Source organism: Lithobates pipiens, unplaced genomic scaffold, assembly GCF_037356315.1.
Source record: "Lithobates pipiens isolate NorthernLeopardFrog02 unplaced genomic scaffold, aLitPip1_a1.2 Scaffold_19, whole genome shotgun sequence".
In the NCBI taxonomy this organism is placed as follows: domain Eukaryota; kingdom Metazoa; phylum Chordata; class Amphibia; order Anura; family Ranidae; genus Lithobates; species Lithobates pipiens.
Window position 1 is genome coordinate 174,261,538 of NW_027507764.1, and position 24,641 is coordinate 174,286,178.

Sequence of the window (24,641 nt, forward strand, 5' to 3'; positions counted from 1 at the left end):
GGCGTGCTCCAGACAAAAGCAACAGCTTTCTGAGGCTAGATTGTCAATCAAATATGGAGGAGTAAGTAGACCAGAATACAAGTCACTCAGGACACATACACCCTTCCAGGACCATGTGGGGTGGTCAGTTTACACAGAGGGAGTTTTCAGTATATTTATTTGCAAACGGTGTGTCATAGATATACAATGTTGTATACTTTTATTTGTATATGAAAGAATTTATACAAATAAATTAAAAAGATATAAAACTTCAGTTTAGCAAGCTGTGACCTTTCAAAAAGAGGTTTAAAATAAACGTGACCAAAAACCATTTCACTTTAAGACTATAAAGTACACAATTACATTAAAGTGAAACTTCACTCTCTGAATCAACATTGATTATTTTTAATCCTAATTTTGCTAGCATTGGTAAACAGATCGGAAAGTATATCATATTTACTAGTTTTAAACTTTTTGTTGTACATTTCTTCAGTTCCCAAGAGGGATTTTCACAGCTAACCCTCCAGCCTGCATGTCTGCGCTAAGGGCAGATGGATACCAGGAAGTAAATGCTACATGAATAATGTGCCCTTACTCAAGAAGGTGACGGCCAAAAATGCTGGGAGGTGTTTTTCTCAGCTAAAGCATGAAACATAGATGGAAGGGAGTGTTGGCTTTAAATACTAAAAATGATTTAAATAGCATTTTTGGTTTGTGCCGCTCAGAAATGTTTGGAGGCTTTATAGGAACCTGTCAGCATAGAATCAAAAGGGCTACCAATATCAATTTGAGATTTAAATGTAGATCTTGGCTGTTTTCCCAAATCTTGTTCATAGAGCATCAACATAGTAAGCAGCCCAAAAAAAACAATGCACCTTGCATTTTAGATGACAAAAACAAGCAGATATACCACCATTATTTTATCCTGACAGACTACGTACAATATCTTTGTAGACCTTTTATGAGCATCTTAAATGTTGATATTAGCATGGTAGTGATCCTCCCTGGGGTGGAAACTATTTTCCATGTTCCCCCCCCCCCCTCTTGCTTTCTTGACAAACATTGCTTCTTCTAGCTTCTTAACATATATTGTACTTCTCATTTACATTTACTTTTATTCATGTATTAATGAGAGAAACTTTTTTTTAGCATAAAATGTAAATAAAGTTTAATTTTCTCTGGAACAAAAGTAACAAAGTTGCTGTTCTCTTGAGATCATGATTATTTGAAGTTGATGTAAAATGTTTTTGTTTAGTCTGGATCTGTAAGAGAAGGAAGAAATGTTTGCATCTGTTACTGATACTTCAAATAAATAGTTTTCTAAAAGGGAAAAAAAGAAAAAATCTGTGGGTGAAGGAACGTGAAGGGAAATTAAGAAGTGCATTTAAAACCAAAAGCAAAAATGTATACATTGCAGATTAACAATAAATGGCTGTGAGCTGTGATTTATTATAGACTCCTTTCCCATAATTTCACCTGTTAATCCTGCTGTTATTTTTCAACTTACTGTATTTATCTGCGTATAACACGCAAACCAAGTTTAGGAGGGAATTTTGAGGAAAAAAAGTTTTAGGAGGGAAGTTTAAGGAAAAAAACTTGCATTAAAATGTCCATCAATGCAGCCTTATCGGTGTCCATCTGCAGCCTTGTCCATCATTGCAGCCTAGCCCAGTGTCCATCTGCAGCCTTGACCATCATTATAGCCTTTCCCAGTACCTTTGTAGCCTTGCCAGTCTCTTTGCAGCATTTGCCCGATTAAAATTTGGTGCCGATTTCCACTGACTGTGAGCGGACAGCAGAGAGGAGCGAGCGGAGCCGAGATACAGAAAGCAGAGCGTACTTCAGCTTTACTCGGCTCTGCTCACAGTCCCTCCCATCTCCACTGTTTGCGAGAGGAGAGGAGTGAGTGCCGCTGACATACAGAAAGCCGAGTGTACTTCGGCTAGACTCGGCTCTGCTCAGTCAGGGACGGGACTGCGAGAGGAGCCGAGACTAGTTGAAGTACATTCAGCTTTCTGTATGTCAGTGGTGCTCGCTCCTCTCGCAATCAGTGGAGGTGGGTGGGACTGTAAGAAGAGCAGAGTAAAGAAGAGTGTACTTCGGCTTTGTGTATCTCGGCTCTGCTTGCTCGTTTCCTTAAAATCAGCGGGGGATCGGCGTATAACACGCACCCATGATTTTAAGGGGGAAAAGGTGCGTGTTATACGCCGATAAATACAGTAGTTTTAACAGCCCAGTAAAAGTGGTAGTTTGGTTGAGACAGACCATTTAACACAGACAGAGGTGCTGCATACAATGGTCAGCTTTTATTAATTTATGTAAAAAAGTATAGGCTGGAGTTCAGTTTTAAAGTAATATTAAAAGGTATTTTTTTTAAAATAACAAACAAACATGTAATACTTACCTGCACTGTGCAATAGTCTTTCACAGGACAGAGCAGCCCCAATCCTCCTTTTTGGGGTCCTCTTTTCCAAGTGCCCCCACAGCAAGCTGCTTGCTATGGGGGAACTCTGGCATGCTCACTCTTGAGCATTAGACACACACAGAATGAGCCTCCCGCCGCCCCCTCCTCATTGGCTGTGAGCTGTGATTGACAATGGCTCCCGCTGCTGTCTCTCAGCCAACCAGCAGGCAGAGACCCAAGAGGGCAGCTGCTGGATCGCGATCAGGCTCAGGTAAGTGTTAAGGGGTTGTGGAGGAGCTGCATACTGAAGGCTTTATACCTTCATGCATAGAATGCATTTTATTATTGGCCTGTAATGGGAAATCATAATAGCTGATAGTGAGGTGCAAGAGGTTAACCAATCCAAAGCTCTCAGCCCTAATAGCTCTATCAGAAGTTGCATAACAGGCCCTCTAGGTGAAAACAGGGGTGATATACAGACATCTGCAGATACATACTATGCTACATATATTGTATTTAGTGCCCACAAGTACACTTTAATTTGAATAAAACAAAGCTAAATAGTACTATGCAAAAATGCAGTACACATAAAATAAAACATTTAATTGAAAAGCGTGAGATAGTCTTTGGTAAAATGTGTTACATCTGACGCAGCAGATGCTTAGAATGCTTTCAGGATGTTATTCTAGTTTCTGAGAAGCAAAGAACTACATGATTACAAGGAGAAAACAGGAAAATAAAAAAGGAGTCACCTTTTTTTCTAACTCCATCCATTCAGCCTCTCCAGCCACCCCCAAATGCGGATGTAGACCTGTGGAAATGTAAACAGTGGATTAGCTATGTACAGATGTGCATCAAGAAAGGTAACAAAAGAGTTAACTTTTTTGAAATTTTTACAACCAGAAAATATTACACTTAAAAAAATAAAATCAAAGATTGTCTCATTTGATACCTTTATACAAGTTATTATCAATTCCAAAGGGCTAATAAACCTTTCATCACTTTGCTTGCATAACTGTGGCTACTAGATACACTACTGGACTTTAAAGTGGTTGTAAACCCTTACAACACACTTTCACCTACAGGGAAGCCTAGATTAAGGCTTACTGTAGGTGCTGTAAATATGCCGTGACCCTTCTAAAGTGTGCATGCGCCGAATACATCGGCACATGCGCAGAAGGAATCCTCGTACAGGGAATTGTAAATATCTCCTAAACCATGTAGGTTTAGGAGATATTTACAATTCCCTGTACGAGGATTCCTTCTGCGCATGTGCCGATGTATTCGGCGCATGCACACTTTAGAAGGGTCACGGCAAAGAGGAAGTAAACCCATCAGGGTTTACTTCCTTTTTAATAAATGCACCTTCTTGTCACTGCAAGAAACTCTAGCCCAGCCTTGCTCAATGTTTTTAACATGGAGGAACCCTTAAAATAATGGTTGATTCTTGGGGGACCCGTCAAAAATTACTAAATCCAGAGTTCAGGCACATTAATGTGTAGGTCACTTGGAAAAATGCTCCTTATTTGGTGGCAAGTGGGAAAAAGCCCCCCTTGAAGACAGCTGAAAATATCATTAGTGTCAGTGATGACTTACCTGAGAGGCAGGCATGCATGTGGTCAAGGACCCCCTAGTAACCCCTGGAAGAACCCTGGCTAAGAAAGCTCTAGGTCAGTGATGGCGAACCTTGGCACCCCTGATGTTTTGGAACTACATTTCCCATGATGCTCCTGCACTCTGAAGTGTACATGTTCATCATGGGAAATGTAGTTTTAAAACATCTGGAGTGCCAAGGTTCGCCATCACTGCTCTAGGTTTTACACAGCTATACACTACTGCAGGGGTCTCTAAATTTTCTAAACAAAAGGGCCAGTTTACTGTCCCTTTAGACTTTAGGGGGCCAGACTGTCGCCATTGGGAGAAGAAATCCTGGCATTGGTGGGAGTAAACAATTCCTCTCCCTAGTACATGTAAACATGTACTTGGGTGGGGGGAATCGTGCTCCCATCGTCAGTGCCATAGGAGGAATCGTGCTCCCATCGTCAGTGCCATAGGAGGAATCGTGCTCCCATCGTCAGTGCCATGGGAGGAATCGTGCTCCCATCGTCAGTGCCATGGGAGGAATCGTGCTCCCATCGTCAGTGCCATGGGAGGAATCGTGCTCCCATCGTCAGTGCCATGGGAGGAATCGTGCTCCCATCGTCAGTGCCATGGGAGGAATCGTGCTCCCATCGTCAGTGCCATGGGAGGAATCGTGCTCCCATCGTCAGTGCCATGGGAGGAATCGTGCTCCCATCGTCAGCGCCATGGGAGGAATCGTGCTCCCATCGTCAGCGCCATGGGAGGAATCGTGCTCCCATCGTCAGCGCCATGGGAGGAATCGTGCTCCCATCGTCAGCGCCATGGGAGGAATCGTGCTCCCATCGTCAGCGCCATGGGAGGAATCGTGCTCCCATCGTCAGTGCCATGGGAGGAATCGTGCTCCCATCGTCAGTGCCATGGGAGGAATCGTGCTCCCATCGTCAGTGCCATGGGAGGAATCGTGCTCCCATCGTCAGTGCTAGGGAGGAATCGTGCTCCCATCGTCAGTGCTAGGGAGGAATCGTGCTCCCATCGTCAGTGCCATGGGAGGAATCGTGCTCAGTCATTGGTGTCAGTAGAAGGGAAAACAATGCCCAGTCATTTGTGTCAGCGGGAGGGATAGTGGCCCATTGCTGGTGTCAATGGGAGAAATATTGCTCCATTGTTGATGTCAGTAGCAGGAATTATGCGCCATTGTTGGTGTCAGTGGGAGGCATAGTGTATTGTATCAATGGGAAAAAAAAGTGCTCAAAGGGACAGGTAAAGGCAAGCAATGCACCGCATCCAGCCCATGGGACGCAGTTTGGAGACCACTGCATTATTGTATAACCTATATATGGATATCTGCTGCAATACCTAATGTCTCTATGTGCCTCATGTGGCAGCAGGCCAATAAAAACCTCTTTGCAGCCAGAATGGGATATAATATATGTCTCAAATTTCAGAAGTTTGTGGAATATTTTTCTTTTTGATTAGGTCGGAGAGTGGAGGTTGGTTGAGTTGGCTAATTAGATTCCAACTGAAACATGTTGGGTGGTTTAGGGCTCTTTATAAGCATCCAGTCTGTTCAGGAGTTTAGCATCACCCAGGAACCAAATTTTGTGTATGTCAGACAGGGGAGAATTGAAACATCTGTTTATTGAAAGATGGCTCCTGTTTTGTGAGACACAACCTATGTGACAACTTTATACGCAAAAAGATAGGTGCCTGGTGCAGCAGTAAGTTGCTCCAGGTGGGTTAGCCACACATCCTGTATGTTAGTGAAATGCTGAGTGGCAAGTTTTCCTTTTCTGTTTTCTGATCATGTACATAGTGCATATATTCTGTGTAAATAAATTGCATGTGTGTTTCACCGTGTCACACGCACTCCGCTGCCAAGCTAATCCCTCGCACAAGCAATAATTAATGAACAATCTGTCTTGAAAACAAACCTTTGAACATTGGGGATGCCCTTATAACTATCAAACTCATGGCTAAGTTCCTAATGTACATGTAGTGGGAGCAACTGTGTGGGTCCTTTGTTTGAGCTATATTTGTGTAAGTGTTCTAGATACATTAACCATTTGTCTACCAGGGCATTTTTTTTATTTTACACACATTAAAATCCTTTTTTGCTAGAGTTTACTTTAAGCCCCCAAATAAATATATATTTTCTGAAAGCCGACCCTGCAGAATAAAATAGTAGCAGCTGCATTTTATTATGCCACACAATATTTGTGCAGCTGTTCATCAAACGCAGCATTCTCAGGAAAAAATACAGTAAAATAAACTTTTACGCAAAACAAAAACACTAAAATACCGCTTTTTTAGTAAAATACCAGGGGTGGGGTTGTGTTGAGTAAAAAGATATCAAACATGTCAAGCCTCAAAGGATAAATCCAGCCTAACACTAAAATCTATAGACATCCACGATCTAACACTAACCTATCAAGCCCTGTAAAGAAGAAATCAGTATACAGTGTTCGGGTGGACTTCCACTTTAAAACTGTGTGTGTGAAATCGCAAAAAAAAAAATATGGTACCCAACATTCTTAAAAAGGTGAGACTTTATCTAGTTTAGTACAGAGCTAATCCTGACACTTCTCTCATACACATTTTTTTGCTAGGAAATTTGTTAGAACCCCAAAACATAATAGAGGCCCTAGAGCAGGGGTCTACGGCCCTCCAGGTACTACAATTCCCATCATGCCTAGTCATGTCTGTGAATGTCAAAGTTTTACAAAGCCTCATGGGACGCGTACTTTCGCAAACAGCTGGAGGGCCGTAGTTTGGAGATCCATGTCGTAGAGGATAAAATGGTGGGTGCTGCAATTTTTTTTTTGTCACACTGTATTTGTGCAGTGGTTTATCAAATGCAATTTTTTTTTTTAATACACTTTAATGAATTTTAGTGAACAGAAACACAATAAAATTCCATTTTTTTTTAGAATAGCAATGATTATGTTATGCCAAGTAAATAGAGTACATGCAATGCTTTAAAACAAAGTATGCCCATGGAGTGGCGCAAAACTATGATACCTAAAAATTTCAATAGGCGACACCTTTACAGGTTTCCGGTTTTTATTAAGTTACACAGGAGGCCTGGTGCTAGAATTATTGCTTCCACTTGGACGTTCAAGCCAATACCTCATATGTGTTAAGAAATTAAGGGTTTATAATTTTTTGTCATATGTGCATTTTAAATGATAGGGACAGAATATCAAAAATCCAGAAAAAAACACGATTGTTATAAATTGAGCTACAGTTCAGTGAGTAAAATAATTATCTGATCCCCTACCAACCAACAATAATTCTGGCCCTCACAGACTGACTACAGTATGTGCTCATGTGGCAAACAGATTAGTCCCATCAATTTAAGAAGGTGCTCCTAACGACAAGTTCTTGTGTTTATAAAATAAACCTATCCACTGAATCTTTCTTCCATTCAAACCACCATCATGGGCAAAGAGCTGTCAAAGGATGTCAGGGACAAGACTGCAGCCCTGCACAAGGCTGGAATGGGCTACAAGACTATCAGCAAGAAGCTTGGTGAAAAGGAGACAACTGTTGGAGCCATTATTCGCAAACGGAAGAAATACAAAATATTAATATTTATGGAGGGAGCTGAAACTTCAAGTTGGCAAGCGACAGCCAAAAAACCTTAAGGATTTAGAGAAGATCTGTAAAGAAGAGTGGACCAAAATCCCTCCTGAGATGTGTGCAAGCCTGCACACCAACTACAAGAAACGTCTTGCCTCTGTGCTTGCCAACAAGGGTTTCGCCACAAAGTACTAAGTCATGTTTTGCTTGGGTATCAAATACTTATTTTACAAACTGAACTGCAACTCAATTTATAACAACAATTGTATCATGTGTTTTTTCTGGAATTGTGGTTGCTATTCTCTCTCTACCATTTAACCACTTAAGGATCAAGCCTCTTTTTGAGATTTGGTGTTTACAAGTTAAAATATTTTTTTTTTTGCTAGAAAATTACTTAAAACATTATAAATCAATTTTAAAAAAAAAATACACTTTTTTAAATGAAAAAATAAGACATCAAAGTTACCCCAATTTTTTTTTTATATTGTGAAAGATAATGTTACACTGAGTAAATTGATATCCAACATGTCACACTTCAAAATTGCACCAGCTCGTGGAATGGCGACAAACTTTGACCCTTAAAAATCTCTATAGGGGACGTTTAAAAAGGTCTACTGGTTTCTATAGAGGAGGTCTAGTTCTAGAATTCTCTCACTAACGATCGCGGCAATACCTCACGTGTGGTTTGAACAGAATTTTCATATGCGGGCGCGACTTGCGTTTGCAATCACTTCTGCGCGCGAGCTCGGTGGGACAGGGCGCTTTACTTTTTTTTTCTTATTTCACTTTTTTTTAAAAGACGGAGTAAAAAAAAAAAAAAATGGGTCACTTTTATTCCTATTACAAGGAGTATAAACATCTCTTGTAATAGAAAAAAAAAGCATGACAAGACCTCTTAAAATGTGAGATCTGGGGTCAAAAAGTCTTCAAATCTCATATTTACACACAAAAAAAATAAATAAAAATAATTCCCCATTAAGAACACTGGGTGGAAGTGAAGTTTGACATCGCTTCCAACATCCAATGGTGTGGAGCCAAGCGGGGGACATCTTTACCTCACTCGGCTACTGAGACCACTTTTATCTGAAAGCTGACCGCCTTCTGAAGAAGAGGATACTGGGGTTATCACAGCTAGCTGCTGCCATAACAAAGGTATTCCTCTTCAAACAGCCACCGTATAATGACCGCGGGCAGTCGGTAAGTGGTTAAAATACACCTATGATAAAAAATATAGACCTTTTCTTTGTAAGTGGGCAAACATAAAAAATCTGAAGGGGATCAAATTATTTTTCCCACTGTAAGCGTGCGGAACTTACATATGCATTCTTAGATGGGCATCTTAGAAAACGTCATACACAGGGATATTGGAAAAGGTATTGACAAACACACATACGTTGAACTGGATGGACTGGTGTCTTTATTCAACCTTACAAACTATGTAACCAAGTTCACATATGCACATGAGCTTTTTTTAAATATTATTTAAAACTTTGTTTTACACTGTCCTTTTTTATTTATAATGCAAAGTAAGACAACAAGATAATATCACAAAAAGTACAGTCAGTAAACATCAAAATTCTAAAAGATGTGACTACCAACATAAGCATCAGCCAGGTCCTCCGACAGTAAAATTGGGAGTGCAGTTTCTCAAAGCCATAAGTTAAATATAAACTATATGTAACCAAAATATTGATGGACTGCACATTACTTAGCAACCTAGAAGAGTATGGTGCTTCATCGACCAGATTTTAAAGTATGCCCCACACTCTGCTAGGCCCACTTACACCTCACCCAGGGAGCCATTTATGCCCACATTGTCAGGGGCAATAACAGTGCAGAGAACAGAGCAGGGTGAAGGGGAAGGAGAGAAAAAAAAAAAAAAAGGCGGGGAGGGGGGAATTCCCCTACGCCCCTCTGCCGCGAGTATCAACCTAATGAAGTTGCGCCTGACATTTTGTAAATTATAAGAGTGTCTTGTTAGACAGTAAATATAGAGAAGAAAAAGAAAAAACAGAAAGGAAGGAAAAGAGAAGAAAGAAGAAGAGGAAAAGAAAAAAAAGAAGAGGGAAAGGGAGGGTCAACCAATGGCAAATCACAAGGGAGAGACATATTTGATCCACGGGTCCCATGTCATATCGAATTTCTTGGAATTATTACGGAGGGTCCAGGTGAGTCTATCATTAACCATGATCCAGTTAAGCTTAATTTTCACAGACTCTTTTTACAGCCCCTATACACAGTCTATTTTCCATCTTTTTTCACCCATATATCGCTCTTTAGGTGTGTATAGGTTAATGTCTCATCTCACTGTAACTCTCATATCATATGTATCTGTTTAAATTTGAAGAGTCCTTTACAAACCCCCCGCATCTGCCGTGGGAGGAAACCGATGGGTCCTGTGATCTACTGCTTCCTCCTTTGTGGGTGAGCTGATCCCCTCGCTATTTAAATTACTGTAACTCTTCTGTTATGTCATTATATGATTCGCTGCTATTTGATTATTTGCAAATATTTTTATTTACTCTGTAGACTATCCTCCTGAAGAAGCGGTTTGCCGCGAAACCGGTAGAGGAAACGTTTCTGTATCTCTCTTCAATAGAAACCTTACGGGGTTATCCGTCGGTAGTTCATTAAATTGTGGTGTATATGATTTTAGCAATATGAAAGTTTTGATGGATTTCATTTTTTTGTCTTTATTAAATTATTTGTAATTTTTTATAACAGTCTTTCATGATTTATTTAGTACCGCAATAGTCCCCTCAACAAACATTTTTGGGTGTGGATATCAAGGGAGCAGCCTCAGCAACTGCCCCAATATCCTTAGAATTCCCAATTCTTGACAATTAATTTTCACAGAGTCAAGAGGAACCATCGACTGCTTCCAATATCTAGCTATAGTTATCCTAGCAGCCAAAATTATATACATTATCAGTTTTGAGGATTTCTTAGGAACCCCATCAGGGAGTTTTTGAAAAAGCGCAACTTCCGGGGCTCTACGAATATTAACCCCAGTAACTGTGTATATGAGGTTAAATATACAAATCCAAAATCTAGTTATTGTTGGGCATTTCCACCAAATGTGGTACATCGTACCCACCTGGCCACACCGTCTAAAGCACATGGGGGATGCAGATGGATGCATCTTAGCGATCCTGGTTGGTACTAAATACCATCGCAGTAGGGTTTTATAATTTGCCTCAATCAGTGTTGTATTAATAGATACTTTAGATAAAGCATAAGCTATGTCTTGCCAGTCGGACAGGTCAAAATTAATGTTCAAGTCCCGTTCCCAATGGGTCATATAGGGGAGTTTAGTAGTCGGATCCGTAATAGCGGCATAAATAGTAGATATGCTTCCCCGTAATAGGTCCTTTGATTGGCAAGATAACTCAAAATTCGTAAGTGCAAACGGTCCATCCAGCAAACTGAGTTTAGAACGTATAAAGGATATAATTTGATTATACCGAAACAGTTCACTAGAGGGCATCTGCATTATCTCTATGAAGTACTGCAATGAGTGAGGTCGGTTCCCTTCTAGATAGTCACCTATCCTTAGGAGGCCTTTATTGAGCCACCATTGAAATACCTGTGGAGTCAAGCCAGGGGGGAATTCTGGATTACAGAACACCGGGGCCAATGGAGTATGCGAGGATAATAACGGTTTACGATGTCGCACCCTGTCCCAGACCTCTAGGGAGTGAGACAGGGTTGGGCACAAAATGGGAGGGCGAAGGCGACTCGGCAGCCACATCAAGGAGCCAATAGCAAAAGGGTGGCACGAGAGAGCTTCAATAGACACCCAAAGGGGCAGAGGCCCCCTTTTAATTTTTTCTTGATCAACTTTATAGGCTGTGGCAGGTCCTCTTTTTGGATAGATCTGGGGTTTATTAGACCAAACCTCTCCTCTGGCCTCCAAAGCATCTGATCAAACCAAAATCGGTTTGATCAGATGCTTGTAAAAGCTGGTAAAAAAAAGAAAAGAAAGATCTGATGAAGGAGTCACACATGCTCCGAAACGTGCTGCCGCCCCTTTCTCTCCTGACACCATCAGCCTCGTGTGTCCCGCAGTGAATACAGGCTTCCCTGCGGCCTCCTCTCTTCAACACGTATGAGAACGCTTTACAGCTGCTGGACGGCTCTACACTGCTCTCTACCACCATGCAGAGGATGGACACATGACACAGATGAGGACTCCTGATTTTATCATGTCTTTTAACACTCAACAATCTTGTAAGTGCTTTTAACCCTTTTTGCACCTTATTAAATTTTGCATACTGCACTTAGAGGCGCCTTTCTTTTCCTTTTTTATATCTTCAGAGTTGCTTCTCCTCTAAAAGGTGCTGCCAGAAGTGCCACCTCATCACTATCATCCCTCTGATCAGCTATCCCCCTCCCCCAGAGCGCCCTCATCTCCTCTCTGTTGTAAAAGCTGGTATTTGCTGGGAAGAACAAAAGACCGAATGTGCAGTCCACAGGATGCCAACAGTCTGCATCGCATACCAGCACATTATGAGAGACTTACCTTAAAACAAAGGCCTCCAGTTGTGCATGGTTACCGCTGACAGGAAGCATCAGACCTCCTGTGTAAATCGAAAGTGGTAACCTGTAAAGGCTTTTAAAGCATCACCTATGGGTAATTTAATTTACTGCTGGTTGTCACCGTTACATGGGTGTGTGCAGTTTTAAAGAGTGACATGTTTGGTATCCTATTTACTCGGCATAACTTTTTTTATATTTTACCAAAAAAAATTTGGTATTATACTGTGTTTGTGTGCACTAAAACTCATTAAAAGTGTTTTTCCCTCCAAAAATGTTGTATTTGAGCAACCGCTGCAAATACAACGTGACAACAAAATTGCAACATCCACCATTTTATTCTCTAGCGCCTCTGCTTTAAAAAAATATATGCTTGTGGGTTCTAAGTAATTTTTAAGAAAAAAATTAAATAAAAAATGTAGATATTTGTGAGAAGTGTCAGAATTGGCGGGGGGCTGAAGTGGTTAACTAGCATTCATAATGAGTATCACGTGACACTGTCAGAAATACTTACTGGTTTGATGCTCCAAATGCAAAACCTGCAAAACAATTAACAAAACAAGGGTTAATTTAGGTTTATGAAGATTTACTGGTTCAAGCTGTTTCAGAGTGTAAAATGTACTTCACCTCCACTGCTTCCCGAGGCTGCTCCACCACTACCAGAACCAAATCCAGGAAATCCACTATTCTGTCCACCAAATCCAGGTCCTTGCTGGGACAGAGTCCCAAAAGTTGGGGTGGTTTGGCTGGCAAGGTTGCCAAATGTGGCAGTGGGAGTGTTGCTTCCAAACCTGTAGAAGGGAGGACAAATGGAGAGAACTTTGTAATGACTTATTAACCACTTGACCGCAGGAAGATTCCTCCCCCCCCCTTCATGACCAGGCAATTTTTTGCGATACGACACTGCGTTACTTTAACTGACAATTGCGCAGTCATGCAATGCTGTACCCAAAAGAAATACAATTTTTTTTTTTTAACAAATAGAGCTTTCTTTTGGTGGCATTCGATCACCAGTGTTTGTTTTTTTGCGCTATAAACAAAAAAAAAATGTATTTGTTGCATTCACCGTAAAATCCTTTTCTCTGTAATTCACCGACCGACACAGCACCTCTCTGTAACAAATGGGTTGTTAGCCTCATCACTAGGAGAATACTAGGCATACTTGTAACAACACTCAGAACTCTTAGTTTCTCCCAGGGGGCGGTCCCTTAGGCTACAACCCTCCAGTCTGCAGACAGACCTTAGTACGTCAACAAGCAGTATAACGTAAAGATAAAAGGAGGGGCGGGTGCTGTGTCGGTCGGTGAATTACAGAGAAAGGGATTTTACGGTGAGTACAAAAAATCCTATTTTCTCTTATATTCACCGACCGACACAGCTCCTGTCTAACAAATGGGACGTCCCCAAGCAGTGCCAAACCAGGGGTGGGAAAACAGCATAGAAACTTCATCCACCATGGCAAGTTGGAACTAGTGAAACTTTACCAAAAAAACAAAAAAAACAAACAAACAAACAAAAAAACAAAAACAAACAAACAAACAAAAAACAGTGCGTGGAAAAAAACACCACAAAAACCAGGGTACCCTCAACAGGAGTGACTACCCATAACCGCACATAAAACTGCAGCATGTAATGCAACAGCGCATTAACTTAAAAGTACTGTGTTTTTATCGAAAACCAGGAAAAAAGGAAATAAATATTGCATAGTCAATTGCAACTATACGGCCACCTGCAAAACTTTGTGGCCAAAACTGGCAGCCGATGCACTGACGTCTACCTTGGTAAATGCATGGACAGACAACCAGGTCACCGCTTTACACACCCGAGCGACCAACGCTTGGTATTGGAAGGCCCAAGACGTTCCGATTGCCCTTGTGGAGTGGGCCATTACCATAAAGGGGGGCAACTGCCCCTTCAAGGCGTAGGCTTGTACTACAATCTGTCTGATCCACCTGGAAACAGTGGCCGACAAGACCGCCATGCCTTTATTGGGACCAGCCACTGAAAGAAACAGTGAGTCTGACTTACGAAAAGGAGCCGTGGCAGACAAATAGACCTTCAGAGCCCGAACCACGTCTAGAGCATTAAGGGCCACCTCCTTAGGGTGCTTCGGCTTAGGACAGAGATGGCAATACAATGTTCTCATTAATATGAAAGGTCGAGACCACTTTCGGTAGCAAAGACGGTTGTGGACGCAACATCACCTTATCCTTGTGGACAACCAGATAGGGCGACTTGCAGGACAAGGCCGCCAGCTCCGAAACCCTCCTGGCCATGGTGATGGCCACTAGAAAGACCACTTTCTGGGAAAGAGTCAACAGGGGAATCTCCTTGATATTTTCAAACGGCGGTTTTTCAAGCGCCGACAACACCAGGTTCAAATCCCATGGGGGTAACGGTGAATGCACCGGAGGGACTGCATGTTGTACCCCCTGAACGAAGGTACTCACTAAGGAATGCGATGCCAGGGGTCGCTGAAAAAAGACAGCTAAGGCTGAAATTTGCCCTTTGATGGTGCTTAATGCCAATTTCTGGTCTACTCCTTACTAAAGAAACAGCAGGATCCTGGATATGGAAAAGGAACGCTGATACCATCCTTTCTCCTCACATATGGAGATGTAGGCCTTCCAGGTACGATGGTATATCTTCAGAGAAGATTTCCGTGCTCTCAACATAGTTGGGATCACCGAGTCCAACAGACCCCAGATCCTCAACACCTGGCTCTCAATAGCCATGCCGTTAAAGAAGAAGTAAAGGCTATTTAAAAAAAAAAAAAAAAAAAAAAAAAAATGCAAGGCAAAGGCATAATGAGCTAGTATGCATAGCATACTAGCTCATTATGAATAACTTACCTGAGAACGAAGCCCCCGAAGCTGTACTCCGTCTTCATGTTTGCCGCTGCCATGTATCCCGGAGTGACTTCCGGGTCTCGCTGCTCCGGCGCTGTGAATCGCTGGAGGCACGATGACGTCACTCCCGCGCATGTGCATGGGAGCCGACACGAGCGGCATATCGCCGTGATCTGCGGCCTGCCCAGTGCGCCGTAGACAGCCGTGGCTGTCTTTTTGTAAATATCTCCTAAACCGTATAGGTTTAAGAGATATTTCTTGGACCTACAGGCAAGCCTTAATCTAGGCTTTCCTGTAGGTCAAAGTGGTTTGTAAGGGTTTACAACCACTTTAAAGTCAGCGATGGTAAAGCAGGATGGAGAATAGGACCTTGAGACAGAAGGTCCTCTCGCAACGGCAGTCACCAGGGAGCGTCTGCCACCAGGTCTGCGTACCAAGGACACTGAGGCCAATCTGGGGCAACCAGTATCACTGAGATCCCCTTGGCTTCCACTCTGCGAAGCAGACATGGTAACAGTTTCAGTGGAGGAAAAGCGTAGATCAGCTGGTACTGATCCCACGGGGCCACCAGCGCGTCCGACACGTTGGCCCACGGATCCAGCCAACTGAACTCCCATCACTCCACCCCAGCCGGAAAAACTGGCGTCTGTTGTGATCACCGTCCATTTCAGAAACAAATTTTCCAGACTGAATCACCAGGGACCTCAACCAGAGAGTCTCCAATTGTCTGGCTCACCTGGATCTGTCGTTCCAGGGACAACTGAGATTTGTCCAATTTTTTCAAAAGTTTTACCGCGGATCTGAGAGTCTGCAGCTTGTCTGAAGGGAGAAACACTCTCGCTTCCCTGGAGTCCAGCAGGTAGCCTAGGTACTCCAGATGCTGGGTCGGCACAAGTACTGACTTTTTTAGGTTCAACAGCCACCCAAATTCTTGAAGGGTCTGCATGGTGATCGACACATCCTCCTAATTCTGAGGCGGAAGATGCCCTCAGGAGGAGATCGTCTAGGTATACCACGATCGCAATCCCACGTTGCCACAGCAAACTGGAGCCAATACCTTGGTAAAGACTCTGGGGGCTGAAGCCAGACCAAAGGGAAGAGCCACAAACTGGTAGTGGGCTTCCCCGAAGAAAACCACAGAAACTTTTGATGCTGGAGGCATATGGGTATGTGCAGATATGCATCCTGGATGTCTAAGGACGCCAGGGACTCCCCTTGATGGAGTGCAGCGACTACCAAGCGAACTGATTCCATTCTGAATCTCTGCACTTTTACAAAGTGATTGAGGGCCTTCAAGTCCAAGATCGGACGTACCCCTTCCTTCTTGGGAACCACAAACAGAATTGAGTAGAACCCCTGGAAGCGTTACGATTCCGGAACCGGTACAATCACCGCACGATTCAGCAAATCCCTTAACGCCCCAAAGAGGGCCTCCTGGCGAGCCGGGGATACGGGTATGCTGGAGGGGAAGAATCTGTTTTGTGGCCAAGAGAGACTATCTTGTAGCCTGTGGAAATCAGATCGTAGACCCACTGGTCAGATAACCGGGAGGACCACCGGGCTGCAAACTCCCGAAGGCGACCCCCCTCCTGAGACATGGGTGGGGGCAAACCTTCATGCGGTAGCACTTTTATTCGCAAGCTTGTTAGGCTTGCGGTTCCAGGGACGTTTTTGACTGTCCGTAGGCATCCTGTCGGGCTGGGGACGTTTCGTCGAAGCTCCGGGTGGAAAAAAAGCAGTTTGTGAGCGGAAAAAAGAGGGCCCTTGCCTACGGCGTGGCTCCTTAGCCTTCCTGGCCTGTGGGAGTAAGGTACTCAAAGAGCCGGCCCACCAAGGAAGGGAAGATCCGTCAGGGCTTTTTTGGATGCCTGGTCAGCAGACCAGCATTTTAGCCAAATTAGGCACCACAGCTGACACTGAAGCCCTGGATAGAAGAGGGAGAGTATCTAGGGCCGCGTCACGAAAGGCCTTCACGGTGCAAAAGTTTTGCCCACTCAGTCAGTGTCCGCGACACAAGTGCGGATGCCAGTACTGGTTGCATGGCTGACCCCACAACCGTAAACAAGGAACGAGCCACTGCCTCGGCCTTCCTGTCCATGGGATCCTTGAATGCAGGAGTCCCTTCAACCATGATCATGGTTACTTTATTTAACCTGGATACTGGGGGGTCCACGACTGGAGGAGCCGACCATTTTTTGAGAAGGCTCTCCTCAAAAGGGTAACTGAAAAGGTCTGTTGCGGGCGACCCCATTCCTTGTAAACGAACTTGTCAAAGTAAGTCAAATACGGGAACACCTTAGGTGAACGTGCTGGCTTGCGGGACCCAAAAGGGACCGGTACATCAGCAGAGGGATCCGCTGGCTCCTGAATCTTCAGGGTATCACGCACAGCTGTGATAAGTGCTCCAACAAGTGATTTGTCTCACCCGGACGGGGACTCATCCTCACTGTCTGAACGGTCCTGGTCAGCGTCGTCTGACAAGACAGAGCAGGGGTCACCAGCCTAAGCAGGACCCGAGTCTGCGTCAGAGCTCTCCCCAGAGGATGGGGGTGGGGGGAAGGGGCCTAATTAACGCACCTTTCTTCCCACGCACCGCCTCCATCTTGGCAACGAATGCGTTGAGGACCGCCGTCAGGGTGTCCATGGGCACTGCGCAGTCCGCAGGTGACCTGGTTGCAATTGCCTGGATTTCGGGGGAAGAAACACCAGTTTCTGAAGCCACGCTGACCCTACCCTGTCTGCCACCCGAAGGGGACTTACGACAGTGACAGTCCCACCCTTCTTGCTGCCTCTGACTGAGGGTCTCTTTCCTGCCGGACTCACCACCCTGAGGAGTTCTGCGCTGTTCACAAGTGGTGCCTCTAGACCCTGTGTGCTCCCAAGTGCAGAGGAAACAAACGCTGTGTCGGGCGCAGCCACCAGAATGAGCGCTAAACGTTATGAAAAACGTGCTCAGGCTACAAACAGGAAACACAGGGAAAATGGCTGTGAGAGCATCTAAACCATGCTGCTGCTAGAGAACACTGAAAAAACGCGTCCAGGCTTCCAGAAAATGGTCACCAGTGTCCTTAATAGGAGATCACTTGCAAAATGGCTGCTGAAGCCCAGGAGGGCATACTGCCTTGCCCACACCTAAAATGGCTGCCAGCAGCTCCATGAGGTACAGAAAGAAAGCAATGTGACAGAGACACAGCAGACCCTTACAGGCACCTTCCAAGAGTTTAACACAGAGAACTCTGGACACCGCTAGTCAGCCAGCCCCCCCCCCCCCCCCATCTCAGGTAAGAGCCAACAGAGAGCAAGCATACATCTCTCAGCAGCCATATACAGCATCCCCCCAGGGAGGGAAGATGGGACAGGGGAGAGAAGAGAGGGAGGTGAAGGACCCCCGAATAGACGTCCCAGGGAATGCCCAGCTGCTGAGCCCCGCCGAGGAAGGGAGAGCTGTACTTACCAGTCCCGAAGAGCTGGGAGACATTCCATTGCAGAACTACTCACTGATCAGTACAGGGTAGCTGCTGGCCTCGGCATACTGTGACGCAGACATCAGTAGCCCGGTCATATGTACGCCCCCAGAGCATAAAAGTTCACTGACCAACTCTGGAGCTGAGGTTTCGTCAAGGGCTGTCAAGCCGTAGCTGCGACCTGCACACGCTCGATGGCCGGACTGGGGAGACTACAAGGATAAGGGTATCCAGCCTGTCACCCAGCCGGCTGTTGATAGCTGATCACAGGATCATTCATCTTGCGCAAAAAGCCAAGCTTCTGCATAAAAAAAATGTACGGACCGATGGGCCCGCAGGGTTCCTAGGTCCTTCTTCACTAGGCAAAATAAAACTGAGGTCTGTCTGCAGACTGGAGGGGTGTAGCCCAAGAGACTGCCGGTGGAACTAAGAGTTCTGAGTGTTGTGTTACAACTATGCCTAGTATTCTCTTATTGATAAGGCTAACAACCCATTTGTTACAGAGATGAGCTGTGTCGGTCGGTGAATATAAGAGAAAAGACAAACAATTTTGAAAAAAATATATATCTATATATCATCTTTTTGCTATAGAGCCTATCCAATAAAAAAAAACATCAAAATTTCTTCATAAACATTCAGGCCAATATGTATTCTGCTACATATTTTTGGTACAAAAAAAAAAATAAAAAATACCAAGCAGCATATATTGATTAGTTTGCACAAAAGTTATAGCATCTACAAACTCAACACAGCCATTAATGTCTAAACCTCTGGCAACAAAAGTGAGTACACCCCTAAGTGGAAAATGTCCAAATTGTGCCCAGTGTTAATATTTTGTGTGGCCACCATTATTTTCCAGCACTGCCTTAACCCTCTTGGGCATGGAGTTCACCAGAGTTTCACAGGTTGCCACCGGAGTCCTCTTCCACGCCTTCATGACGACATCATGGAGCTGGTTGATAATAGAGAACTTGCACTCCTCCACCTTCCGTTTGAGGATGCCCCACAGATGCTCAATAGGATTTAGATCTGAAGATATGCTTGGCCAGTCCATCACTTTTACCCTCAGTTTCTTTAGCAAGGCAATGTTCGTCTTGGAGGTGTGTTTGGGGTTATTATGTTGGTTGCTGCCCTGTCTCTGAAAGGAGGGGATCATGCTCCGCTTCAGTATGTCACAGTACATGTTGGCATTCATGGTTCTCTCAATGAACTGTAGCTCCCTAGTGCTGGCAGCACTCATGTAGCCCCAGACCATGACACTCCAAGCACCATGCTTGACTGTAGGCAAGACACGCTTGTCTATGTACTCCTCACTTGGTTGCCGCCACACACGCTTGACACCATCTGAACCAAATAAGTTTATCTTGGTCTCATCAGACTGTGGACATGGTTCCAGTAATCCATATCCTTAGTCTGCTTGTCTTTAGCAAACTGTTTGCGGGCTATCTTGTGCATCATCTTTAGAAAAGGCTTTGTTTTGGGACAACAGCCATGCAGACCAATTTGATGCATTGTGCGGCATATTGTCTGAGCACTGACAGGCTGACCCCCCCCCCACCTCTTCAACCTCTGTAGCAATGCTGGCAGCACTCATACATCTATTTCCCAAAGAGAATCTCTGGATAAGATGCTGGGCACATGTACTCAACTTCTTTAGTCGACCATGGCGAGGCCTGTTCTGAGTGGAATCTGTCCTGTTAAACCTCTGTATGGTCTTGGTCACCATGCTGCAGCTCCTCAGTTTCAGGGTCTTGGCAATCTTCTTATAGCCTAGCCCATCTTTATGTAGAGCAACAGTTCTTTTTTTCAGATCCTCAGAGAGTTCTTTGCCATGAGGTGCCATGTTGAACTTCAGTGACCAGTATGAGCGAGTTAGAGCAATAACACCAAATTTAACACGCCTGAGACCTTGTAACACCAACGAGTCACATGACACCAGGGAGGGAAAATGGCTAATTGGGCCCAATTAGGACATTATCACTTAGGGGTGTACTCACTTCTGTTACCAGCAGTTTAGACATTATTGTGTGTTGAGTTATTTTGAGGTGACAGCAAATTAAGGCCCCTTTCACACGGACGTTCCGTTCAGGCCCGCCTGTCAGTTTTTCAGGCGGACCTGAACGGGTGCTCCATAGAGCTCTATGGAGCGTCGGATGTCAGCGGTGACATGTCCGCTGACATCCGACCCGCTCCGATCCGAAAAAGTGTGACGGAGGAAAAAGCTATTTTTCCATCCGTCTGCGGATCGGATCGGATGACGACGGGCACTGCGGTCCGTCGTCATCCGATCTCCCATAGGGGAGAGCGGCGCTGTGACAGGTCCGTCCCTGCGCAGTGTGCAGAGACGGAGCTGTCATCTCCCTGCTCAGCGGGGATCGGCGGAGTGATCCCCGCTGAGCAAACGGACATCCACGGGGCGGATCAGAACTGATCCGCCCCGTGTGAAAGGACCCTTACACTGTTATACAAGCTGTACACTCACTACTTTACATTGTAGAAAAGTGTAATTTCTTCTGTGTTGTCACATGAAAATATATAATAAAATGTTTACAAAAATGTGAGGGGTGTATGCACTTTTGTGAGATACTGTAGCATGACCCAATTAAAAAGGAAGGTTGAAAAGTTTAGGGGACAGTTGCAAGTACTGCAGAGTTCAGAGGTCAGTAGTATGTAACATGGAGTGCAGCTATAAGTATTATATAATGCACAGTTTAGGGGTGAGTCGTAAGTAGTATCTAACTCAGGGGTCAAGAGTAAGTAATGCAGAGCACAGGAGTGAGTAGTGCAGAGATCAGAAGTATGTGAAGCAGAGTTCAGAGGTAAGTAACAGAGGTCAGGGTCAGTGGAATGTAACAGTGTGGAGGTCAGTGGTGTTAAGGGCCTGTTCACACTGGAGCAGTGATTGTCGTTTTCCTGCATTGAAAACACACCAGTCACTGCTAGGTCACATAATAAACAACTGTTTTTTATGTGTCCCATTCTCCCCGAGGTGCAGTGCAGTGAGCCGTTATAAAATGCAGATATGCTGCATAAGCATAATATTGCAACTCGCTGGGTGGCACTGCATGTCACCACACAGAAAGTACAACAGACTGTGCTGCTGTATGGTGAGGTGAAGGAAGTGTCACTTTGTACACCTCAAATAAAGTGAAATTAAAAAAAGGGAGCAGTAAAACGCAATGAAATACACATCACTGTAGCCTAAAACGGGCTTCTGACCGCACACAAAACCCCTTTGAGTTTGAATGGGCCCTAAGCATGGGTTCACACTACTGTGTGCAGGGCTGCCCATGCATTTTAATGGGCTGCCCTACCTGTGAGAAATGTGGGGAAAGAGGTCCCTGACCCTTTTTGAAAATCACACTGAGCCACATGGTGCTGTGGCACCGTGCATTTTGGTGCGTGTGAAAACACACAGTTTACAATGTGTGGGGGTGACATTAGGAAATAATGACATCCTCGTGCATTTGCTACAGAGAAGTGCATTTCTTTGCGTCAGGAACATGTGATTTTTTGCACGCACTCCCGACATGCAAAGATGTGAGCCAACAATAACACAGTAGCACAATTTCTCCTTATGCAAGGTCTGCCTAAGCTAATCAAACTCCTCAGACTTTGTGTACACAATCTGCTTGGGCTCAGATATCCATCTGCCTCCTGATGCATTTTGGGGAAAATCACCTCTCGTCGGTCTTCTCAGAATAAATTTTTTAACAAACAGCCCAACAGTAGAACATCTCATTTAATTCAATGAGCATAAGGGTCTCCTAAAGCACCGGTAAATTCTTTGGAGGAGACACTATAATTTGTGCAGCTTTCCCAGCCTAAGAAGAACACCAAAATATTAACAATAATAATAATAATAATCAAAAAAACTAATACAATACAAAGTAAAATGTGTAATAGGATAGAATAGCTTCTTACCCAAATCCTCCTGTGTTAGCTGCAGCTGTACCCTCGCCGAACACTTTGCCGCCATTTGAGCCCAGCGGGCTTGAAAAATTTGGGGCTGAACCAAATGCTGGCACCCCTCCGAATCCAGGGGATCCCCCAAATGTTGGAGGGCTGCCGAACACTGGAGCAGCGCCGAACCCACCTGAGCAAAACAGAGGCAAAAAAAAAGAAAAGAAAAAAAAAAAAAAAAAAGGGAGAGGAAAGGAGACATAAGGGAACAAGAATCACATGCATGCCAATAGCAAACAGGGGTCTTAGCACTATGACAAACTAGGACAGAGGTCACATTAAACTTTGTATGGTGTTGACCAATATTTTAAGTAATTATTTCAAATTCTTGGACACACTTGCCAGTCTATCAGTGTTAGAGGTCAGAGGTTCCATATACAGCCTGGGTTTAGGGGCCAAAGGAACTTCACATGTACCATAATCAGATCAGCCATAACCTAATAACCTCTGACAGGTAAAGTTAATAACCCTTTGGGCCGATATCTTACAGTTTATTTGCTTAGTAACCTCAATTTTTGTCCCTCAAATAGAGGCTGTTTGTCTCCTGGGCTTGGTCAACCATCTAGCATTTTCTAGGGCCCCCAGAACACTTTTAGGTCTACTCTTGTTCTGTGCTAGAAAAGCCATAATTTTTGGCATTGAAATAGAATAGCCCCCCTATTTTGGAGCGCTGGAAGAAATTGGTTAATTTAGTGGTCCCATTGTATAAAAATGACATATCTCCCAAGTTTGCCCCCCCCCCCCAAAAAAAAAAAAAATCATAAGGTCTGGGAAATTTTAAATGATTAAATCTCCCTCAACTACTAATGCTAGAGACGATACTGTGCTTGACTAAAGTGGATGGTGTGTAAATTCTATGTTCCTTGGGGGGGGGGGGGGGCTTTACCTTTTCTTATCTTCCCTGGGACTATATGTGGCTCATACTGCATTTTAATATTTATAGTATTACATTCTTAGTTTTATAGCTTTTTTTTCTGAAATAGGATATGTGCTACTCACTATGATAGAGTCTACCTTCTACCTCCCGATTGCCTACCTTGGTCATGTGATGCTGCTACCCTCATTGATCAAGGGACACCGGAGTTGTGACTACAGCTGGGAGTGTTTTGTTATGTTATACATTATATTTTCTTTTGAGACGGAGAATGCCAATAGGCTCTGTTTTGCAACATAACTTTCAAAATTGTTTTAGTTGTAGAAAAGTAACACCACTGGTTATCTCATTACAATGGTACCTGAAACCTGGGTGGGATACAGCAAATTAACATGTCCCTGAAGTTAATGTGTTCAAGGCAGGAAAAATGGGCAAGAGTAAGGATTTGCTAAACCCAAGTGAACTCTGTGCTAATGTAATCAACAAAACATCAAAAAGGATATTTAAAAAAATATGTAAACCAAAAAAATGTCTAACCAATATCACGGTCAGGATAGCTGCTTCTACTAGTATAAACAGATACAGTACTACAAACATATATCCATAGATAAATCTATAGCACTATCACTTTAAGAATAGTGAATCTAATATACATACAATACAATAGTGAATAAAATAAAACAAAATAAGTGCAAAATCCAAACACAATCTCAATAGAAGATTAAGTCCACCGATTGTGAAATATTATATAAAAAAGTCAGCTAAAATTATATAAAAGTGTAATAATAACTTCTTGTGACCACTTCTGTTCTCCAACACTCAGTGAATCACCATCGGGAGGAACACTTTCACTGTCACCATCCAGACTTTTACATAATATTTCACAATCAGTGTGGTGGACTTAAGCTTATATTGAGATTGTTTGAATTTTGCACTTATTTTATTTGCATTGCATTCACTATTGTATGCTTGTTATATTCACTATTCTTAAAGGGATAGCACTACACATTCATCTTTGTATAAAAGCGTAAGGATTTAAGCGACTGTCAAGGGCGAAACTGTAATGGCCAGTTACAGGGTCAAGCCCACTCCAAAACTGCAGCTTTTGTGGGATGTTCGTCATCTGCAGTGCTTGGGTCATACAAAAATGGTCCAAAAAAGGAAAACTGGCAAACCAGCTACAGGGTCATAGGCTGTCAAGGCTTACTGATGTACATGAGGAGTGAAGGCAGACGCCTGTAATCTTGAAAAAGTTAATGCTGGTTCTTATAGAACTGGTTAGAACACATAGTTTGTTGCGTATGGGGCAGACAGTGTCCATGCAGACCTGTGTCCACAGCCAAAAGCTGCTACAATGGGCACGTGAGCATCAGAACTGAATCACAGAGCAATAGAAGGTGGTGGCCTGGCCT

General features: G+C 43.7%; 1 protein-coding gene across 2 annotated transcripts in view; it reads right to left on the reverse strand.

The window, feature by feature from the left end:
* Positions 1–1,118: 1,118 nt before the first annotated feature.
* Positions 1,119–24,641, reverse strand: part of NUP214 (nucleoporin 214) — a 187,386-nt gene continuing 163,863 nt past the window's right edge. For both annotated transcript variants that reach the window (XM_077491484.1, XM_077491485.1), the window contains 5 exons: positions 22,317–22,488; positions 12,707–12,870; positions 12,594–12,618; positions 3,136–3,194; positions 1,119–1,241 (listed from right to left, as the gene is read on the reverse strand). In XM_077491484.1, the coding sequence (XP_077347610.1) occupies positions 3,158–3,194; positions 12,594–12,618; positions 12,707–12,870; positions 22,317–22,488 (398 nt within the window). In that variant the 3' untranslated portion in view covers positions 1,119–1,241; positions 3,136–3,157. The remainder of the gene's footprint in view (positions 1,242–3,135; positions 3,195–12,593; positions 12,619–12,706; positions 12,871–22,316; positions 22,489–24,641) is intronic.